Source organism: Antedon bifida, chromosome 2 (assembly GCF_963402885.1).
Source record: "Antedon bifida chromosome 2, ecAntBifi1.1, whole genome shotgun sequence".
NCBI classification, from domain to species: domain Eukaryota; kingdom Metazoa; phylum Echinodermata; class Crinoidea; order Comatulida; family Antedonidae; genus Antedon; species Antedon bifida.
In genome coordinates this window covers 2701985-2725041 of record NC_136227.1, presented here as the reverse complement: position 1 = coordinate 2725041, position 23057 = coordinate 2701985, and the positions used below count along the sequence as shown (strand labels likewise).

The 23057-nt window shown below is 35.2% G+C and overlaps 2 protein-coding genes across 2 annotated transcripts; both read right to left on the bottom strand.

The window, feature by feature from the left end:
* Positions 1-641: 641 nt before the first annotated feature.
* LOC144834797 (uncharacterized) lies at positions 642-7599 on the bottom strand. Its single transcript, XM_078689744.1, has 13 exons — positions 7213-7599; positions 6619-6828; positions 6150-6244; positions 5717-5846; positions 5242-5328; positions 4956-5021; positions 3853-4032; positions 3276-3485; positions 2327-2421; positions 1951-2074; positions 1105-1191; positions 810-875; positions 642-683 (listed from the first exon to the last, which is right to left on the bottom strand). Exons 1-13 carry the CDS (start codon positions 7351-7353, stop codon positions 642-644), a joined length of 1533 nt encoding a protein of 510 aa, XP_078545870.1. The 5' UTR covers positions 7354-7599.
* A 1421-nt stretch (positions 7600-9020) lies between these two features.
* On the bottom strand, positions 9021-20564 carry LOC144835735 (equilibrative nucleobase transporter 1-like). The gene is made up of 10 exons (XM_078690817.1): positions 20483-20564; positions 16633-17021; positions 15897-16020; positions 14777-14869; positions 14353-14587; positions 13662-13862; positions 12986-13099; positions 12368-12560; positions 11630-11753; positions 9021-11251 (listed from the first exon to the last, which is right to left on the bottom strand). Exons 2-10 carry the CDS (start codon positions 16971-16973, stop codon positions 11114-11116), a joined length of 1563 nt encoding a protein of 520 aa, XP_078546943.1. The 5' UTR covers positions 16974-17021; positions 20483-20564; the 3' UTR covers positions 9021-11113.
* Between the last annotated feature and the right edge of the window lie 2493 nt (positions 20565-23057).

Sequence of the window (23057 nt, the reverse complement as noted above, 5' to 3'; positions counted from 1 at the left end):
TGAAAGATAGGCCTATTTAGTCCTTTTTTTAAAATGGTTGATGAACCTTATCCAAGTTCCAACTCCACTACTAAAGAGGAGCTACCCAACAAAGGGTACGTCAGTATAATCCGCATTATAATTATTATTAATAACATCTTTCTCCGTGCAGCTCATGGAAAGAGTCACGCGAGAAGTTCCATCCCCCATTAAACTTGGTTCTCATGACGTAACGCAAGGACGTAAACGCAACGCAAGCGTGTTGACCAATGGCAAGCGACAGTAATAATTCATCAATTGTGATTGGTCACCAAACTTACGCTGCGTTACGTCCTTGTGTTGCATCTTTAATGCTTGGTTTCCACTAGAGACGCAACACAAGGACGTAACGCAACGCAAGTGAATTGACCAATCACAAGCGATGGGTTATTTGAACTGTCGCTTGTCATTGGTTAACTTGGTTCCCACTAGAACGTACCGCAAGGACGTAAACGTAACGCAAGCGTGTTGACCAATGACAAGCGACAGTAATAATGCATCACTTGTGATTGGTCAACTAAACTTACGTTGCGTTACGCCCTTGAGTTGTTGTGTCTAGAACATTAGGAATGATGCGTACGCATTCCGTCCTGCTATGTCTGCTTCTGATATTGGAGTCTATATTACTGCTTCTGGTCAGTTGGTCGTAAAAGGATATCATGAACCTGTTTAAAAAAAAGACAATGAATAAAAGTAAAATCGACGAAGGACTGACGTAAATTCTACGTAATATTATGTTGATTCTGACAAAATGTTGTAAACAATTATTAGCATTACTTTATGAAACTTACCTGGCAATGAGGAGGAGCGTGCAAAGCATATGCTAACGCGTCAGCAATATCTTCAGCATCAAGACCCTAGAAAAAGAAGACATAGGTTCTAAAAGCTAAAGAGGTTGAGGGTTGGGGGAATAAAGTTCATACATGACCCAGGAAATTGTGTTTAAAACCATCCATGCGCGGTCCTTCCCGAATCACTAGATAATTTGGCCTACGTCACGTCACACCTCTGTATATATTAATCTTCTCCAAAATGACCTGGCCCTTGACCTTTTTTGAATTTATCATTATTGTAAGAAGAACGTACCTTCATTTCATAGGTATATTTTTTAGCAATTTCTTCGCCTACCATCCTCTGTAGAAATTCCGTTTGAACATAACCAGGAGATATGCTCTGTGGAAGAAAGAGGTCAGTACTTTATCGATCATGTAAAAAATATACTGCAGTTACCGCAGTAATTACATTTTTAAACGGCAATATAATGTATGATATAACTTGCGGCAGTCACAATAAACAATGTATGATTAATTGATAAACAAAATATAGTTACTGCAGTAACTGCAGCAGAGTGATTTGTGTACACACTGAAGAGGTTGGAAACGTATCACACAGAATGTATCCACGTATTATTGGGACTTTTATTTTGTTTTTTAGTTTAAAAAAACTCCGCACGAAGGCTTTAATAACCCCTGCCATTAATGGGTACGCGGTCATATACTATCTTTTTGTATAAAGCTCTGTCTACACTATCAAACTAGTTCGACAAAAAAGGTGTGACGTGCTCAAATATGGTAGTGATATGCTTAGATATGGTAGTGATATGACATCATCATGTCCATATATGGGCACATCATATTTGATTCATAACGTTTGATGAGTGTAGACAGAGCTTACCGTTCTGTTTCTAGACCCCTTGTCGATATTATACATTCTCAACTTAGTGCCGTGGTGAGCCCTAAAGCGTGTTCCCACTAGAACGCAACGTGCTGTAATTGCGTAATCACAAGTGGGAACCGACGACGCAACAGTGCTGCAAACATGGCAGGTTTGATTTCACACCGGCGGGGGCACACACAGTTATTGGAAGGGCATTTTGTTATGTTGCGTATGTTGTGTTGCTAGTGGAAACCAAGCTTAAACATTTCTGCTAACCGTGATTCTGATGTTTGATTTCTTCGCTCTCAGTTCTTGTCGAAGTCCTTCCGTCAAAGCTCTAACCATGTGTTTTGTTCCACAGTAAAATGAGACGGATGAGAATACGAAATGTCCACCAACGCTGAAAAAAAATAAATAAAACACTTTAAAATAAAGGTTGAGCCACAAGATAAATTATATAAAAATATGATCTAATTGCATGTTCAACCCTCACGCGATGAAAACATGATCCGTGTTTTTGCTTGTTGTTCAGAAAAGCCAGGTCACAGACTGACTTGTGTTTCCCATAAATTATATTACAAAAAATAAATTGCAAAATATAATGAAATATAATACATAAATCATAATGTATTCAAAAACAGTAAATATATACCTGCTTAAGTGAAATATATGGCCATCATCCACGCCCCTCTCTGTCATTTGATTTAGGGCCTCTCTTGTACAGATAGAAAGTCCTAAAACGTTTACCTATATCATGGAGGAAATAAATAATAATGGGTAATAATTTTTTACCTCCATGACTATATTTAGTGTCACAGTACACAAGGAACGGTTAATGCTTGACTCGTTCATTACCACTAGAATTTTCCACTATTGTCCACCACCTAAACATGCTGTATTGACGTTTTAAATAAGTGCATATTTCCTTTTGATAACACAACTAAGCATGGCTTGGGGCGCCATACATGATGACTGTTGTTTTCTCTGCTGCTTTTGAATTTATTAGTGATTAATGATAAGACCCATTTATGGGCCTACCAGACCGTTAACGATCGACGATAACTAGACAAAATGTGTATTTTTCGTACATATTAAAACCAGAGAAATCAAACAAGTTTTCATCCTAGAACTATAGGATAATCATCTATGCTGCCTTTGATGAAATTATATTTTCACAAGTCCAAACAAATGACACGTGATTAGTAAGTGCAAACTCTTCTGAAACCGATGACCCCTTCTGAAACAAGCTTAAATGATTATCCTCAGTTATACCATAAATGTACAAGTATTTAGTTTCGGTATGATTTTGTTAATTTTCAAAATATAATGTATTGTATTGTGTATATTGTGGATAGCAATACATGTTATAAACAAACATTGGGACAATAAATGGCTATCCATAGTTCTAGAATGAAAACTTTCCTTTCATTTACTTTTATAACCAAAATGTATATCTGTTTGTTATCTTATAAACGGGCCCTAATTAACACGTGAACGTCACATAGACCTATGTCCGTACGAGCTAATTCCTAGTGCGCATTAGAAGTAGTGCTATAAGAATAGTTTGTAAAACATTACACGAACTGTACAGAAAACCTTACATTTAGTAGATGTCGCCAGTCCTCCGTTTTGCCGGACATCAATGGACAATCAATTGAAAGTCCAGCGTTGTTAACACAGACATCAACTCCTCCAAACTTGTCTTTGATCTCAGCAAACATGGCTAAGATTTCATCCTCTTTACTGACGTCACATTTCACAGGATGGAGAAGACCAGGGGCATTCTGGGATTTTAGTTCTTCTGCAATTGCCTAAAAATATTATTTAATAAAAACATATATGAATTGTTAGATATTACGTTAGATATTACGTTACTAGGCCTACGATGAGTGTGGATCGACGCGTGTGGATTTGGGGCGTATAACAGAAAAATAATGGAATACCAACAGGATAATTCGTCGACAACGTGTTGGTTTGGAAAATAAACTAATTCCTCCATGGTATAACTTTCCTAGAACTTTGTGACATTTCACGGTGTCACTCACGATGACATGTCTTTTATTGCTTAATCTATGGATTATTATAAATGTTCGCCTTTTCAATCTCCATAATCCCCGATAAGCCATCTATATTTCTACACTATACCTCATAGATTACCCCACAATTAAACATTTATACCTTGACTTTATTGATTCCATTGTTCGCACATCCAACCACCTTCATTCCATGTTTTACTAACTTTTTAGCGATAGCTGCACCAATACCTACAGATGCACCAGTTACCAAAGCCACACGTCCAACCCAACGATCTGCCATCATGAGAATACTGTACTTAAATTGTGGATCGTCCAACGATGTTTAACTAGTGACTGGTTAGCGTCACCCTCGGCAAATATGATTTCCTAATCTATATCTTTTCATATTTATTATGACCTTTTGTCCCCATCGCATTGATTTTGCATATGAAAGGTCACGTCGCAAAAAGGGTATGCATTGATACCACTTCATGTGTGCCCCTTTCCCTTTGGCTATTATTAAAATTGCCATGACGTTTGGTCACCATTGTGACGTACATATTTTGACACGCGCTCATGCGTTAAATGATGGGGAACATGACACGCCTTATTGTTCTTATAAATAATCATTTTATTTACTTCCTTTCTGTTTTTGCTGCTTCACCATTAACAAGTGTTTGAAAGCGAAAACCACTCAAAATGAACTGAATTTATAGCGACATGTATTTTCATGATGGGGAACATGACACGCCTTATTGTTCTGATAAATATGATTTTATTTACAGTACTTCATTTCTGTTCTTGTTGCTTTACCATGAACAAGTGTTCCACTCAGTAGGACTAATTGCACCGTTGGGTATTCAAAATGAACCGAATTTATAGCGACATGTATTTTCGGTAATTATAAGGCAAAAAAATAAATAAAAACACACATTGTAAACAATATAAGTCCTTTATATCAATAACATAATATTAAATGGTTTTACGAAAATTATTTCCAATATTAATATTATTAAACCATCTAGAACGAGGGTACATAACGCCTATGACGCCCGCTATTGACGATCCCAGTAGGACCGACGGACAAACCGATGCTGCGTTATCGATCGGTTGTTCGTTGGCTGATCTAGTCTTTTTGTTCAACAGGACGAATGAGCACTTCAAAGATCTGAAATAATAAAATATAAGGTTAGATACACGACGGTAATTTATAATTCTAAAATCTCTATCTTGAGTAAATTAACAAAGGTAGGCCTACGTGTTTACCTGTACGTGTGGCGGCGCGTGCAGTGCATGTAGTACCGAACTGGCAATATCCTGCGGCTGCAGATACTGAAATTTAAAAAACAATATATTAATTATCACTAATCAAACACGATGTTATGCCCATAACATATTAGGCCTATTTTACATTGCATTTTTCAAATGGGACTAAAGACTAAACTTTGTCAGCGTGAAAATAAATATAGTTTTGCAGTCACAGACGCATTTTGCTATATTATAATAAGGTTATTGACATTAAATTAATAATGAACTTGTTAATGTAACAAACCGGAAACTCTGAGGCCATCTTCTTTGCTCTTTCTTCTCCGAACAGAGTAGGGTAAAATTGGGTCTCTACCTTTCCAGGTGATATATTCTTAAAGAGAAAAAATTGAGTCATAATCATTATACATAAACTCATCATCATTCCTCGCATCCTCACATCATAATTATATATTCAACGCCGTCTGTTCATCGTTATCATCTTCATCATAATCATCATCACCATCATCATCTGACATCATCATCATCAATGTAATTAATGCATCACATTATTAGTGCGCCCTTTTTTTCATCATTTTGCGCCACCAATACCATGACGTCATTATCATGTTGGTTGACGTCATTATCATTTTGGTCATCAATCACAGGACGAGCAACATACTGCACTAAAGGCTTTTCAAACCACTTCCAAATCCTATATATAAAATTAAATATTTTCGGCCATTTGCTACAAATCAATAATACTAAAAAAACAATCGTACCGTAACTCTAATGTGAGAATTTTTCAATCTCAGTTCTTGCCTTACTCCTTCTGATATAGCCGTTATCATGTATTTGGTTCCACTGTAAAACCCAATGGTTGATCCAACACCTATACGATGGCCGGCAATACTAACAAACAAACAAAAAGAAAACACTCAGAAACTGAGTGAAGTACTTCGCAAAATATATCAGGGAAAACATTATTCGGAGAAAGAAGGCTCACTATTTGATATTTTGTAAATGGGTAAATTGGGGTAGGGGGGGGGATGGGTGATCTAACCTGCGACCTACTGGGCACAACTAGATGGACGACACTGACAGAAATAATCAATAGTAAAGCAGCTAATTTGTTTTTATGTGTAAAAGTTGATGAAAAGTAGAATTTAACTAATTAATAATCAATATGGTCTATAACAATCAATGAGTACGTACCTGTTTAAGAAGATAATGTGTCCATCGTCGACTCCATTTTTCATCATTTGAGCCACTGCCTCTCTTGTACAGATAGCCACACCCATTACATTCACCTGTAGAACAAACGGTTGGGAAAAATAAAGGTCAGGTAGGATTGTGTTTAGATTACCATATTTAAGACAAACAAAACCATAGCTAGAATGCGAAAGGAAGGCCACGCGTGAATTCCCCGTTGATGCAGGCTCAGCAGCAGCATGGTAAACACTTCTTTTGAATTTCCCGCTTCTTCTTGCACGACATGACGCTGTGTTTGTTAATATCGTCTGTTAAGACGCAACACAACGACGTAACGCGCAACGTAGGGGATTTGACCAATCACAAGTGATGAATTATTCGAACTGTCGCTTGTCATTGGTCAACTCGCTTGCGTTGTGTCTACGTCTTTGCGTTACGTTAATGGATATTTTAAAGGTAGAACGGTACTTACGTCTAACATATATTGCCATCTATCCGTCTTTCCAGACAGCAATGGGCTATCAAGAGCAAGACCAGCGTTGTTCACACAGACGTCAACTCCGCCAAACTTCTCCTGGATCTCCTTGAACATAGCTAAGATATCCGATTCCTTGCTTACGTCACAGACAAGTGGGTGCATCAGTCCTGGTGAGTGTTTGGCGTTCAGTTCATCAGCTATTGCCTGTTACAAAATAAGTCAAATATAAAGATTGATATTAAAGGATTATTATACTCTACGTCTAGAGTTTGTAGTATATCGGCTCAATACAATTACTATATAGTTATGTATTTGTTAAGGCAATCCCGTCACAAGATTCACATCTTTCTTGGATCTGCCTTCGTCCATTATCTTTATTATCTCTTGCCATTGTTTTGTTACTTTTGTCTTTGAATGTACATGAACCACAATCTCCGCAGGGTTCTGGTTACATGAAATGCCAGTTTATGATAAAAAGTAAGCTACTGCCAATCGATTGGAAAACTCATTTTGGTGTTAAACGTTTCAAACATTTCATTATAAAATATCAACAAAAAAATAGATTAAAAATAACTAACATAACCTGACCTTAAGTTGATGAAATACATCAGCCTTTACGCAGGTTACCACCTTCATCCCTTGCTCAACCAATCTACGAGCGATTTGCTCTCCGTTACCCGACGACGCACCCGTTACCAGGGCAACACGTCCGACCCATCGTTCTGCCATACTGCAATGTCCGGTTAAAACTTCAGGAATGTCCGGTAAAAATGCTGGAATGTCCGGCTTCGTTCAAAGTTACGTTATTGCAGCTTGGCAATTTGAGCAAGAGTGAGCGTTCGTACACGCGGTGTACCGGTATATTTAATCAGTGATAAAATTAAACGACCCTAATAAGACCGCCTATCTATGAAAGTCTGGCGTGATCAACACTCTATTTGAGGAGACATTGCAACATATGTAACGAACCTACGTGTAGGCTTCCTGAAACATAAAGCAATCTCACCATATGGGATCCAATTATAGATTGTGTAGCCCGCCATGTGCAAATATACAAGAGGGATAACAGGTCGCGCATTACAAAGTCCATAGATTATGCCTATTCATTCAACGTGTTGCAACATGAAGTTATTTTTAGTTTAATAGTTGGCAACGGGTTTCTTTAAAAATGAAATAACCGGGTAGATTGTGTGTGAACGAAGCCAATCCAAAATGTTAAATTTTACTAGGCTGTCAATCATGACCATTTAACGACAACCTGGGTGCCAAAGCGTTCTCATGCGAGTGCGCATGCCCGGGTTTTTTTGTCGATTGCATATACACTGAGACGCGTCCGATTGTTCACGATTTATGGAACAGCATCGTACGACGAGGCCCGACGAAGCGTCTTTACTCGTCGGTGCTGTCCGAGTTGAATCCCGACGAGTCGTCTTGAGAGGTTTTTTTTTTTAGTTTTTAGGTCGTCGGGAGAACTTAATTAAATTAAATTAAATATAATTTAATTTTCTCCCGATGAGACGACTCGTCGTACGACGCTGTCTGAGTTGGCGTTAACGCTTCAACGACAAAAACGATGGCCAGCGCTGCGCACTAGGTATGTAACCAAAACGACGATGGTCACCACGCACGCGCACCAAACACGCCGTTGAAGTTGATAAAGCACGTGCAATTCTTTTACGCTTGGTTCCCACTAGGACGCAACGCAACGACGTATTGACACAAAGTATTGCATAGGCCTAATCACAAGTGGGAACCGACGACGCAACAATGCTACAAACATCGCAGTATTGATTTCACGCAGGCGGTGGCAAAATTATTGGAAGGGCATTTTCTTACGTTGCGTAGATTGCGTCGCTAGTGGGAACCAAGCTTAAGTGACAAATCACAAGCGATAGATAATTCGAACTGTCGCTTGTGATTGGTGAATCCGTTTGCATTGCGCCTTACGTCCTTGCGTTGCGTCCTGGTGGGAATCAAGCTTAACCGTTACCCAGCTGAAACAAGCACTATCAGTAAATGACAGTCAAAATATGGAATATGTGTTAAACAAATGCCAGGGCCTGCATGACCGAAACATGACCTGCACTTGAAAAGACCTTATTTAGTTCAGGTTTACACATTGCCTCACAGGCTCCCTTCATGGCCATCTTTGAGCAAAGAATACACACATAAAATTCTAAACTGAAAAGTTCTGTACAATATTTTAATAGTAAAGGGTAAGATATTAAGTACCACTGCGAAAATGCTACCATTTACAATAATGAGTTAATAATACCACATTCTAACACATGACCATGTTAGGTAATATAACCAGGAATGTAGATTGAGTTGTATATACAGTATTTATTCGAATAAACTCCCCGCTTTAAATAAAAAACCCCGCCCCCCCCCTCCCACAGAACATTATTTTGAATAAAGCTCCCCTCGAATAAACGTCCTCAGGCCTGCATATATACACAATATTGTATTACAACAACATTTCTATTTGTAGTAGAATTCATTGATTGACAATATCAACAATTTACCAAGCATTTTGATACCATTTTTATTTTTACACTTCTTGTGTGTTGTATTTTTAGTTGCATGCAACGACAGCTCACTATGTCGGTCGGTTGGTAAACACTAACTTGAGCACGCGACTGCAGCCATGTATATGGCTTTGTTTTCATATCTAGAGGGTATTTATTTGATTATACATGTTACCATATTACACCCAACAAAATAAACGCCTCCCCGATTAAACGCCCCCTAAAAAACCCTTGACCAATAAACGCCCCAGGGCGTTTATTCGAATAAATACGGTATTATATTATTACTGCCTGTTTATATCCATAATACTTCATGGTAACACTAGCTAGATGAACCTGGGTCGAATTCTTGAAAAATTCGACGATAAATTTCAATTTTAAAACCCACAAAAATTGACTAAAACACATTTCAATGTTGATGAAAAGGCTAGCCTTCTACATGAATATTCAAATATGGCCGCTTACATCTAAAGTAACGTATGGTGGATATATCGCATTATATGAACGCTTGTAATTTAATGTTATGTAACATTTAAGTACAGATACAATATGGCCACTTACGTAGTCTAAATTAACGTATGGTGGATATATCGCATTACATGAACGCTTGTAATTTCATGTTATGTAACATTTAAGTACGGATACATTATGGTAATGAGGGGAATGAATGGGTAAACGCACATTAACACATTACACCTAGCGTTAAAACTATTACATAATGTAACACAGTCTGTCAATTATTTGCTAAAAACATTTTTAAGGCAATAAAATTAGCTTAAAATTATACAGATTACTGTATACAAATAAAACAAGTGTTAAAATAAACTACTTTGTGGTATAAAAATTAGTTTTCTTAAATACGGCTTGTTTCTTGTTTTCTATATTTGCGCTTCTACTAAGCCTTTTCCGATTTGGAAGTCAAACAACTTATTTTGTTTGTGCCTATTTTATAATATTAAAATAACTCTAAAATAACATATTTGTTTGCTAGTGGAAACTAGCCTTAAACCCCTCTGGGCTTATTTAAGTTTCTCCAGCATAAAAGTGTGTTCTACTTTTTCAAAACTTCATTTTTGTTTTTAATAAAAATTGAATGTAAGTGACTTTACAAACCAAGTTTTTAGGCACTGGTTTTAATTTGCTGCAATAATGGCACACACAGAGTTGGTGAGTGGTTGAGGCATGGAGCTATAAATTATAGGTCTGAACTTGGTATGGTAAAACAAATTGAAACTTTAATTGAGGTTCATGGTTGAGGTAATTGGAATTGGAATGTGAACCTGGTTTAATTTATCAATGTATAACTGTATTTATTTATTACTATTGTGCCTTTAAGCTTGGTTCCCGCCTTGGACGTAAACAAACCACAAGTAATTTGACCAATCATGATGCAATACATCACCCTGTCACTTGTGATTGGTCAACTTACTTTTGTTTCGCCTACGCCCATGCATCACGTCCAGGTGGGAACCAAGCTTACTTTCAAGGCAAAAGTAAACAAGACGTCCTACAATAATCAGTCCACAATTACTTAAGCTCTAGTATTAAGTGTGCGTATTCTGTATATAACCTTTTATCCTTCCAAAATAGTTTTTTACACAACTTCATAATATTGTTATTAGTATTATTAGTCTTCTCAATTTTATACTTCCCCCTCTCCAAATTAATTCCCCTCCCTAACTTCCCCTCATCAACTCATTTTCTTTCTAAATAATTAAAGTATACCCCAAGATTTAAAATGCTAAGAAAAATAAATTCAGCATTAACAGCTACATGTAATCTTCTATACATCTTTAAAGCATTTCAGTAAAAATTACATTAAAACCATGTGATAACATTTTTTTAAAAAAGATAACAGGCAAGTGGAGGGGGCAGGGGTTGTGCTACACAACAAATATCAATTTATACTATACCTTATGTAATAGTAAAAAATACAAAAATAAAGACAAGGTGTTTAGACTTTAAGTAACTCTTGGCGACAATGGGTCTGCGGTACCGTTCTGCTGGCTTATCATAACACGCTTCTTCTTCACATAAAAATGAATATAGAGCGGTAGAAGGAAGGGGACAAAGTTGAGTGCCAACACAAATATGTTCACCTGAAAGAAAACAATCAAGAACATTTCATCTAAGCATCAGTTTTTATTTCATAAATACAGGGAAGGAGAGATAACAGAAAGAGAGAGAGGCAAGGAAAAAGAAAAGCAAGGGGGAAAGCAGGATTGTGCGAAGAGAGGAAAAGCGGTATTGAAAGGGTTGGGGGGGGGGGGGGGGTGAGAGAGGGAAAGGAAAGATGGGAAATTTGTGTGGGAGGGGCAAGCGAGTCAAATAAGAAGAGAGTGAAGGGAAATGACTGCGGAAAGAAGAGGGTGAAAGGGTGGGGGGAGGAGGAGAAAATATGTGAGAGGGGAAAGAAAGATGTGAGGGGGATAAGAGAGGAGTGGGGGGGGGGGTGTTAATTTGACAGAACAACTTACTGCTAATGGATCACCTCCAGATACACTTTGGGTGATTTGAAACAAAGGCCACTGAAGGAGACCAAACAGAGCAGTCAGAATCATACCAGACCCATACAAAGCACCAAAGTACTGCATTGGAAATCTACAAACAGTAAATAGATAGTATTAACAAACAATTCACAATATAAGTAGTTGAATAGGTAGATTTTCTTTTTTTTTTTTTTATTTAATACGCATCCAACAGAGAGCACAAACTATATTATATATATTACAGGATGGATAAATTATAGTTTAATTTTATACTTTCTTATGTCCATTTATATACTGTATTTTGTTTACATTTATGTAGTTAGGAACTGAACCACTTTGGAAATCAGTACATTGTATTGAAAGTGTATTTCAGAATAAAGAAAGATTAAATAAAGTAAATAAATTTATCATTTATCATGCTTATAAACTAAGTCTCATTTGAGGCTTAGGGAGTGGAGTTACAACCCAGGCACTAGGTCAGGATTGAACCCTGCACCTTGGCATTGGAAGGCAATCATGTTAACCACCAAGCTACAGCTCCACTACAATTAACAAACAGTTAACAATATAAGTAGTAGAATGAGTAGATTCTGTCTCTTTCTCAATTCTAGGATTGTCATGATGCTTACAAAAATGGCACTACCTAAGTCTTATTCAAAAAGGCATTGTTTGTGATTTGAGTACTGAGTATTACTTACTAATGGATTAAATAAATAAAAAACTTACGCAGTGGCGATGAAGGCTGCTGCAAGGCCGTACAAGAACGCACGACTCAACACTTGTAGAACGAACGTTACATACTGCACCTCTAATATCGGGACAATGATCATGACACAAAAGAGCAAAGTGATGATGATGGTGACCACGAACGCCAAGATGCTGTCTTCAAGATCATCAAGGAATGTACGTTCACTTGCATCTAATAATGACATTTATGTATATTGGATTGTTACTTCTTGATGAAAACCTACTTCATGATAGTTTTCAATTACCATAATGAAATTCATATACTGTATATCCTCGGGTATAATCCCACTTCGGTTACTTTACTTTATGTCTGATTTCACAAACAGGCATATCCCCGGGTATAGTCCCTGTATTGACTTTTGGCCTGGATGTAAGCCTCTCTCTAACCAGTTCAGATGAGTTTTTACAAGAAATGCTTTATCAATCATTTTTTCTTAAACCAGGGTTTTCTCGGGTATAGTCCCACACCCCAAGGTCGACCCAATTTCATGTTCTAGGGGGTGGGATTATAACAGAGGATATATGGTGACATACACTACAACCCTTCCCTTCAGAAATACATATTCAGAGGGACATTTAACAGTGAAACAAATTTACCTCTTCCAGTTGATGTTTTCTTCTTGCGGTTTCTATCCAGTATCAAGCCACAGAGGGGTGCAAATAAAATACCACAGAACTGCACCGATGCAAAGGCAGACGTGTACTGACTCACTAGATATAAACAAAAACTGAATTATTTACTTATATACAGTATCTTATTACTCATAAGAAGCTAAAATAAAAAAAAAGTTTTTCAATTTTGTGAGACAATGATAATTAACTTCATTCATCGAATTAATTATTAACCCATAGTTAAGCTATTAAGTTTAAATTACAACTAAAAAATATCATTACCAACAGGTAATTAACTGTTATAGAAATAGATTGCTGAAACTGACATTTGTTCCAATTTTGTATGATTTAATTGATTGGAAAACGTGATAGAGGAAATGTTATTAATGACTAAATCAATTAATGATTATTATTTAAATTGATTTAATTTCCTTAAGTTTTATGCTCAATTAGATCAAATGCGTATTACAATAAAAGGCAATTTTTTTTTCATCAATGGATAATACTATTACACTTGAACTATACACATTAATTACATTGATTGATGTTTACTCACCAATGCTAAGCCTCAAGAACCCCACCCACCCACTCACTCACTCGAAATCCCACACCTTAACCCCAAATATGGAGATTCACAAATTTAATTTTGTGTTTAAATTACCTTCGCTTTTATCACAAGACATTCCATTTATCCACGGGTTGAACGTCCCCAGAAAGAACCAATGACGTAACTGGATCACCGACAGCCATAACAACAACAATAGATACATAGGTGATATAAAACATGTTCGTAGGTTCGGATACTCGCGCTCAAGAAGATCATGTAGCTGCGATTGACTTGAATTTTTATCGTCTGTTTTGTCTGAAAGTTGAATTGAATATATTACATGATATAAATAGCTGAAGGACACTTATATGGACTTATTTCGTATGAACCTTACCATAGGGTCATATGAACCGTACCATAGGGTCATATGAACCGTACCATAGGGTCATATGAACCGTACCATAGGGTCATATGAACCGTACCATAGGGTCATAAAGAACCGTACCATAGGGTCATATGAACCGTACCATAGGGTCATATGAACCGTACCATAGGGTCATATGAACCGTACCATAGGGTCATAAAGAACCGTACCATAGGGTCATAAAGAACCGTACCATAGGGTCATATGAACCGTACCATAAGGCCATATGAACCGTACCATAAGGTCATATGAACCGTACTATAGGGCCATATGAACCGTACCATAGGGTCACATGAACATCGGTTTTCAAGAATATATATTATTATTTCAGAATTTTGGAGTTTAGAGATAGCCGACTCTTGTATGAACTTTGACCCTTACCAGCATGACTTCCATTTACTTTCTCTGATTCACCATACACTTTCATCTCTTCCTGTTCCGGTTGTTTTTCTTTTGTTTCTTCATCCACCTGGGTTGGTTTTCCCCAGTCACTGGGTAAAGGCCAGGGAATGTGTTTCACTGGCAGAAAGATCCAAGTGTTGAGATTAAAGCCAAGGGTGGCAACAGCCAAGATGATAAACGATGTTTGCATTGATACACCGCCGTCATATCCAATCTGTAACAACAATATCAAAATGCTTCAGCTTTATTAAAATTGGTTCAAAATATTTTAGTGGAAAAATCATATTTATAACATTTCAACAATCACATTATTTTGAATTCTATAAAAAAAAACAATTAAAGAACAATTACATTTAAATAACTATTAAATAAATGTTATTTAACTTGTGTGTGAAAAAATTACCTTAACCAGTAACATAACAAATGCAGACGAGTCAAATGAACCACTAAACGCAGTAACTATTGTAGAGCGCCATCGTCCAAACAGATTTCCAACCTAAACAAAAAAATACATAAATCAAGTATTTTATTTATTTGTTATTGTATGCAGAATAAACATATGGTCCTCCTTCATCATTTGTTGATTGTACACAATGTATTTATTTTCTTTTGTTTGTATTCAGTGGCGTAACACAGAGACATGAGGCCCCTGGATTAGGAAACCTAAGTGGCCCTCCAACGTTGGAGGCCTCAGGCGTTTTAGCCTTTTTCGGCATATTTTAATGCCTGTTTTTTTCCTCTGGGCATAAGCTCGGGGGCCCCTGGGTTTAGCCAGTGAGCGCTCATAGCAGTTACGCCTCTGTTTGTATTATTATGTATCATATGGACATTTTGCCAGAAATAAAAGTTGAATGAAATTAGGTTTGCAGTCTGAGTAAAACCACAAGTGTATTTTGGAAACAGATAGGTTTACTGCAAACATATTTTTACTAATTTTACACTTAATACCAACAAGAGACACAACAAAAGGACGCAAGTAATTTGACCAATTACAAGCGATGAATTGTTCAAACTTTTCACTGGTCAACTCGCATGTGTTGCATCTTTAGTAGGAACCAAGCTAAAATGAAGTCTTGTTGCGAGGGTTGCATAATGTTTTGATTTAGCCAAGGCAACATCCTGGTTATATGGCAAAGTCAGGATTTCCTGTATTTGACAACAATGCTAACTCAATTATAATAACGTTGTTGGGAGAGGATAATCCTAGAGGAATAGGTTCCCTTTAATCCATAGTAAAGCTATTTTTTTTTCTCTTTTGTGGCGTTAACCACTATTTATTCATTTTATCTTCAACAGATTAATACAATAATTGAATACTTCTGTGATAATGATTATTTTATTGTTGTTTTTTTTTGTTGCTTATATTTTCTCCATTATGTGATTTCATCAGAAACAATTTTTTTCATTGTTTTCTTTACTAACTACACGATTAATTCCACTTTATCATGGTATCTTCAGACTTTATATTAACGCTCATTAAATTATTTATGGCGGTCATGGATGGAAAGCAAGTGTAATCTTACCTGTATATTGGAGAGTAAAATCATGATACCACCGCTGGACAAAAACATGGTAGCAGGAAATAAAATGTTGGGCTTCTCTGGGTCACTGAGAGCTAACAGAATGAATGCTAACGCCAAGAAAACGCTGAAAATAAATAAAAAATAATAATTTGTAAACAAATATAAAAAATCCAACAATGCTGATAAGAATTGCAGTGCCAGCGGTATCTTTTAGAATGGACTAGTTTTTTACATTCTAAGATGGAAACACCGGATTATTTAAATTAAACTTTACATTTATTAATAAAACAAATGATGAATATTTTGTATTTGAGTTCCCAGCTCATGGAAAGTCAAACTTTTCACTATATTCTTCCGATTCTCCCTAACTATATTTCTTATCGTTAAGGCACGAATAATTTAATTAAACTTTATGTTTATTATAAAACAAATATGTTAAAATAATTAATTGTATTTGACTCTCCAGCTCATGGAAGACACTATGTTCTCTTATTCATAAAACAAAAAGGTTAAAACATAGCAGCAAAAATGCTGAATTGCGTTTCAATTTACAAAATATGTATAAAATGGGTAAAAATTACTTTAAAAATGTTTAAAAAAATTAATGCTATAGGTCATAAAAACAAATTGAAACATCAAAATACATAACTATTCTCATTCAACTATATTTGTTATCATTTATTATTGTACAAATAATGCTCTGTTCTCATTCAATTTATGCCACTATGCTGTTTACCTGAATACAATGCGTACAATTCTGGTTCCATATTTATCATATATCGGCCCTATTATAAATGCGGTTGCGTTAATAGTGAATGCTGCAACCGTGAAAACCACTTGCAGTTTACCATCTTGTCCCGGGCACGAAACTTCTGTTGAATTTGCCACGCCCCCACACGAATCATCCGACTCGTTCAATAGTGGCGCAACAGTAGAATCCGCATCACATTCGTCGCTGAAGAAACCACGATCTTTCAAAACGAATACGAGCGCTACCCAACCGTACGTGAGCCCGCCGAAAAATAAACATTCGCTGAAACTGCACAAGAAAGTCAGAATCTTTTTAGACTGTTCCATTTTCTTTTTCCAACTTCTACTTAGGTTCTGCAATTATCAAAATTTTGTCTGAAATAAAACAAGAAATAAATCGTGTTTTAAAAAACAGGTGCAAGTACAAATATTGTGAACATTAAAATGTCAAGTGAGATTGAAAAGCTTTAAGACAACTCAGTTCATGCCTTCTAAGTTCCTCTCAGATCCAGACATCATTTGGACATTACTGGTTGGTTGAAGGACGTGCAGGTATATATATATATTACAGTTTTGCATTAAACTGCATGGCAATGTAGAATTAGAATAATATGCTGATGATCTATTGTAATTATTCAGACCTTACAAAGCTGGTATAATAAAACAATATGTAGATGTGTAAAAGTGAGGGTAGCGTTAATGCATGCTATTGATACATTCAACCAAAATGAAGCTTTACAATATAAAATTCTTCTTACTAATTATCATATTTTTGTTCGTTTTCCGAGGGGAAAGGTTAAAAAACAGATTGGATGTACTTGTACTGTGCACAATAAATAGATGAAAAAAAATTGTTATAAACTGCGACAGACTAACTGTACACCATGGAATAAACTAAATCATTTAAAAAAAATTGATGACAAAGTAAATTGATTTGAATGAATGCCTATAATCTAATAGAAAATTGGTTATGGTTATATATCACATTAAGGTGGGAGCTAATTTTTTTTTACGATACCCTTGATGATAACATATTATGATAATGATATGATAATATTATAGCAAATTATGAATGTCTCAACACAACTTGACAGGTATGACATATGGACAGTTTAGTATTAACCTATAATATTAACATTTTCTAAATAAATGAAAAACAGCTGTTTATATTCAATACTCATAAATTTAAACTGCTTCTATTGTGGTATAACATTTAGGTGACTGTGAGTGTACAGTAGGTGAACCATTAAAACATTTTAGTTTGGGAACCAGGACTACATTTTCTTGGTTCAATGGAGAAAACACAGATGTCACACACACAGGGGGGAAACCAACAAAGAATAACTTCATCATGGATGGGTGACCTATTGATCCCTTGAAATTTAACATTTAAAAATCAATCAATCATTCGTTTTATATAGCGCCTTTCCAACATTCATTGCTCATGGCGCTGGAAAAAAAAATCAGAAAATGTGAGTTTTGAGTAGTGACTTAAATGTGCTCAATAATGATGTTTGTTTAATGTTCAAATGTCCAAATGTACTGTTACCACTAATAGTAATAATTACAATCAACATATTATGCTGTTTCTTCAATTAATATATGTTCTGAGATCTTGGTTTGGTTGGGCACAGTAGCAGTACAGTAGCCAATGCCACACACCCCCTTACTGCTAAAATATGCATGCATGGAGGTGTATCATGGTATACAGTACTCAAGTACTATACAAAACTGTTACCACCTACACAAAATTGAGCAGTTGAAATGTTTTATTGAAAATTATGCTCCTGATGCTTAGAATATGTCCTTTATTTCTGTAAATGTTGATACTATTCATTCATTCAATAGTATGTAGACCACTGGCCAGAGTACAATAATAGATAATAATACATAAAAATAATTAGTTCTCTTTTTATATGCGAAAAAGGTGATACTAAAAACTGTGAATATACGAATATAAAAAATGGATATTCACAGTAAAATAAAACATGGATAAATAAAAAAGATGTTTGAAATATTTAAAATATGATAGACATAGAAAGTACAAAATAAATGCACTCATGTCATTTTTATTATTCTGATCATAAAACAGATTCATTTAAATTACACTTTTGAATGACAGTAACTATTTTCAATTGCACTTTTTTTCACTCAAAGTGAAGTTAAAGTTATTAGGGTTAAAAGAACTTTCAGACAACAAAGGTTGATTATCCCACATGTGTTTTGATATAAACATACATTTTTTGATACAGGTGTACTGTTATATAGTAAATCTGTCAATTATGCAGTATCAAATCCTAGTTGAACTTGAATGGAGTATCCATGGAAAACAATAAATTGAGATATTATAGGAGTGAAATGTACAATGTACTATACTTATAATTTATAGTCATCTTAGGCCTATAATTTATGTGATGAAAAACATGAAGTAAGTAGGGTTATACTTATGTCACTTCCCTTCCCAATAATATAAATTATTCCTTGAAACAAATTTTACTTCAGAAATTCTTGCTCCTTGTTCCCTGTTAAATAGTTCACACTTTTTTAGGCTAGACTGAAGAAAACGATAAATCATATTGTTCTAGGTTTATTGGAATCAATAATTATGTAATAATATATGAGACAGATGTACTACAAAAACAGAATGCGAATATCATGGTTAATGTAAAATAAATGATAATATAGTCCATGGGATTTAGCTAAAAAATTACCTTTTGGACACAAATTGCAAGAAAAGGTTTTTTTGATGAAATGTCTTCTTTAGACCTTACTGAACACATTTATCAACTTTAGGACATTTTTCAACAATGGGAAGTTGGAATTGATTTTACTCATCATGACATTAACTATGACATACAGCATGTATTAAGGCATCATGGTGTGTTCTTAAAATTCATTTTTACAGTATATTACGCATATCTATTTTATTTTTTTATTTTATTTCCAAACCCAACCAACAGCAAAATAAATTCGCCAATAACAGGAGGGTAAACAATCTGATAACTCCAAACAAAAATTGGCTGTACAATTAGAGTAATACGGGACACTTCTTCCACTATATTTTGTAGTGGTATGAAAGAAAGTCTTTCTATATCCTTTGAGGCTTCAAGATGTAAACCCAAAATTTCTAGGCTCCATGTAAACAAATTCTCTGCCAGTATGTGCATCATACTGTACCTTATGAATACCATAACAAGTGTCAAAAAAGTGACTACCTTCAGGTGACAATGACACACCCATTTTGAAGAACAATGATGCATTGTGACCATTGTTCATGATATGGTGGGTGGTCAATTGACACACATTTGTTTTGAATTGACATACCATTTAGGTTTTTTGACACACCCCTGCATCAATAATAATTATTTGTGAATGATGCACATGTTAAGATAAGAACATCGAGGCATTTGCAGCCTGCCGAATTATTATTATCTAATTAGCATACTAAATTAATTTTCAGTCTTTTTATAAAAATATCAGGTAGGCCTTGCCTACTTACTATATAGGCCCCAATTATTTATAAGAAAGGCCCATTGCATTATTCTTATTATTGATAGTGTGGACGTGAAGACCACGTAAACTTCTAGCTCGACTGGACACGGAGTTGCGTGGGACGCGCATGGACAGTTTAATTGGCTAGGCCTACTACCACCATCATCTACCTACCATTTAGGCCCGGACGTTAGAATCTATGATTTTGATACTCATTCATTTAGGAGGCCTACGACCGACGAGGTAGGCTAGGCATATATCAAACTATACAGTCGTTTAATGCAATAACAAGCCCAAATTACCTTTTATATCAATACTAATTAATAAAGAAATTATTTACATACTATCATATAAAATATTGTCTGTGATTTATCAGTAAAAACTCTAAATAATGCCAACACATATCTCCCATCATTTCCCAACAGCGGCAGGCATGGTTACTTATGAGGCGCCCTCTAACAAAGTACAAGACAATATGTATTGCCTTGTGTCCCCTCAACAAAATTCTTAATTGTTTGTTTTACCAAAGATTATCTTTGGTTTTAATATGATGCCACTTTAACATAATAGTTATCCACTTTTGGATCCAAAAATTGGATCTAACAAAAAAATTATTTACCTGAAAAAATTGCAATTTGAAGTTTAAAAAATAGTTAAATTGGCTGTCAGCAATGTGTTTTTGGTTGAATTTGTGAAAACATTTTTTTTTCTACGGAAGTGAATAACTTTATTAAAACTACGAAATACCCTATTCAAAGTCTGATTTAATTAATCTTCATTTTTCATGCTTTAGGGGTACAATAACATCTTTAAAACAGCCTAGTATTAGTAAACCATGCGCTGCTGAAACAAACTACAATATGCACGTTGTGTAAAACCATATTAGAGTTAATTTAATAATAATAATAATTAATCACAGGTAAATCCCATCTCAAATTGTTTATACCAAAAGACATCAGTGTGATTAGGCCTACTTATTAATCATAAATGACCGAATTATTAAAGATGTATTGTCCCTTGAAACACAAAAAATGAAAAAAAAAATATTCTAAATTTAAATTGGCCATATCAAAGTAATATTAAAGTTATTCACTTTAAGTCGAAAATTCGAGCCAAAAACAACAAGTTTATGTAATTAACAGGTAAATTAATTTGATTACATTTCGTCTGGAAAATTGTCACGAGCGAAAGTAAACAAAGATTTCAAACCACGAGTACGCATTATGCATGATGCTAATTAGGATTGTTTACAACTTGTCACGGTTGAGAATGTGTTTTCACACTGATCGCGAGGAAGTTTTATGATTATGCATACAGAGTAGCCAAACAAACTCGTTGCATTATGAGATATGTTTTGATCGAAAACTTTGACTGGAAGTCAAAGTTATTTTTTGAACAAAACAACGTCTGTATTTTGGTTAAATTATTTTTTTTTTGACTAATTTTTGGTGAAAGTTAATAACTATTATGATACTTCAAAATGACCCACTTTTTTTCGAAATATTAAAAAAAAATTTTTTTGGAATTAGTCAAAGGGACAATACATCTTTAATAGTTTTTAATGACACCCGAGTTTCAGGCAAGAATACGTACCTTATTATGTGGTTATTAAACTTGGAACACCAGTAGTTGCAGAGCAGCGATGCCTAACTTTATGTCTGGCGCTCAACCGGCCGCCTATGGGTTTTTATAATATACGCTCCTCCTATATTCTGGACGCTTCCACTTTTTTGTGGAGGGTTAATTTACCGGCGTCCATACAGTCTGTAAAAAATATATTTTCCATCACTTCTTTAAGCTCTTTAAATTTATTTGTTATATACCACCAATATCAAATAACCTGCCAATATTCAATTATTTAAAAAAAGTTTCGTTATTAAATAGTTTATTCATTTTGTTTCTCCCTGCCGCCGCATATTCCATTTTTGTCCAATGATATCTGAAGTAAAAAACTTTCGAACTGTGTATCCCAAGAGGTCCTAAGATTACCTGTATTTTGTTTTAGTCGCACGAGAGACCTGACAAAAATGTGACGTAAGGGCGCTCATGTTGACGAACGTGGTGTAAAAAATGATTAATTCCTGCTCCCTTTCTCAGATATAGGCGATATAGGTGGGTTTAGTATATAATTAAATAATAATATTAAGCCTACTGAGTGTATATAGAATATATATCACGGTGTTATAAATACATTTTATTTTTCTGCATCTCTCTAATTTTTTCTATTTTATATTTGTGTACCCAGTGACTTCACCAAGAGATATTTACCTAAAATATTAAGTGTTTCACTTAACTCAATAAATATTCAAGTATTTCTCTTAAATTGTATTCACTTAGCCCTTAGCCCAAGTGTAATGGTGAATACGGCGGCCACCGATCTCCATCCAAAGCATGGAATCGGGAAACCATGAGCTATTTTGTTGTGTAACATAAAAAAGGCTCTATAAAAAAAAATTGTGGGAAAAAAACTTTCAAAAAACAACAAATTGTCCATCAGCATCTAATCTAACACTGGGTTCCATGTTTAGAAATCAAATCAATTGTTTAATTCACTCGGCGTTTCGGTTTTCTTTTCAGTATGAAACGCCATGTGTGCCAAAATATTTGATCTTTTTACCAAATTAAGTCTAGAACCTAGACTATTAATAATTTACTGAGTCATTTACTATGAGTCAAAGATCGTATATGATCTTTGTTCCAGTATTCCAGTAACTATGATGGAGTAAGAGCAGTTTTCTGTTTGGGCTCATGCCTATTACTTGCTCCTGGCAAGATGAATTGTAAAATGTACTTTTATGAACTTTTGCCGAATAAATATTATTATTATTATTAACTATTATTATGTATGATTGTTTTTAATGTTATATTGCTTTGAATTAGAATACAGAAATAAAAAAAAAGAAATGACGCTGTCTAGTA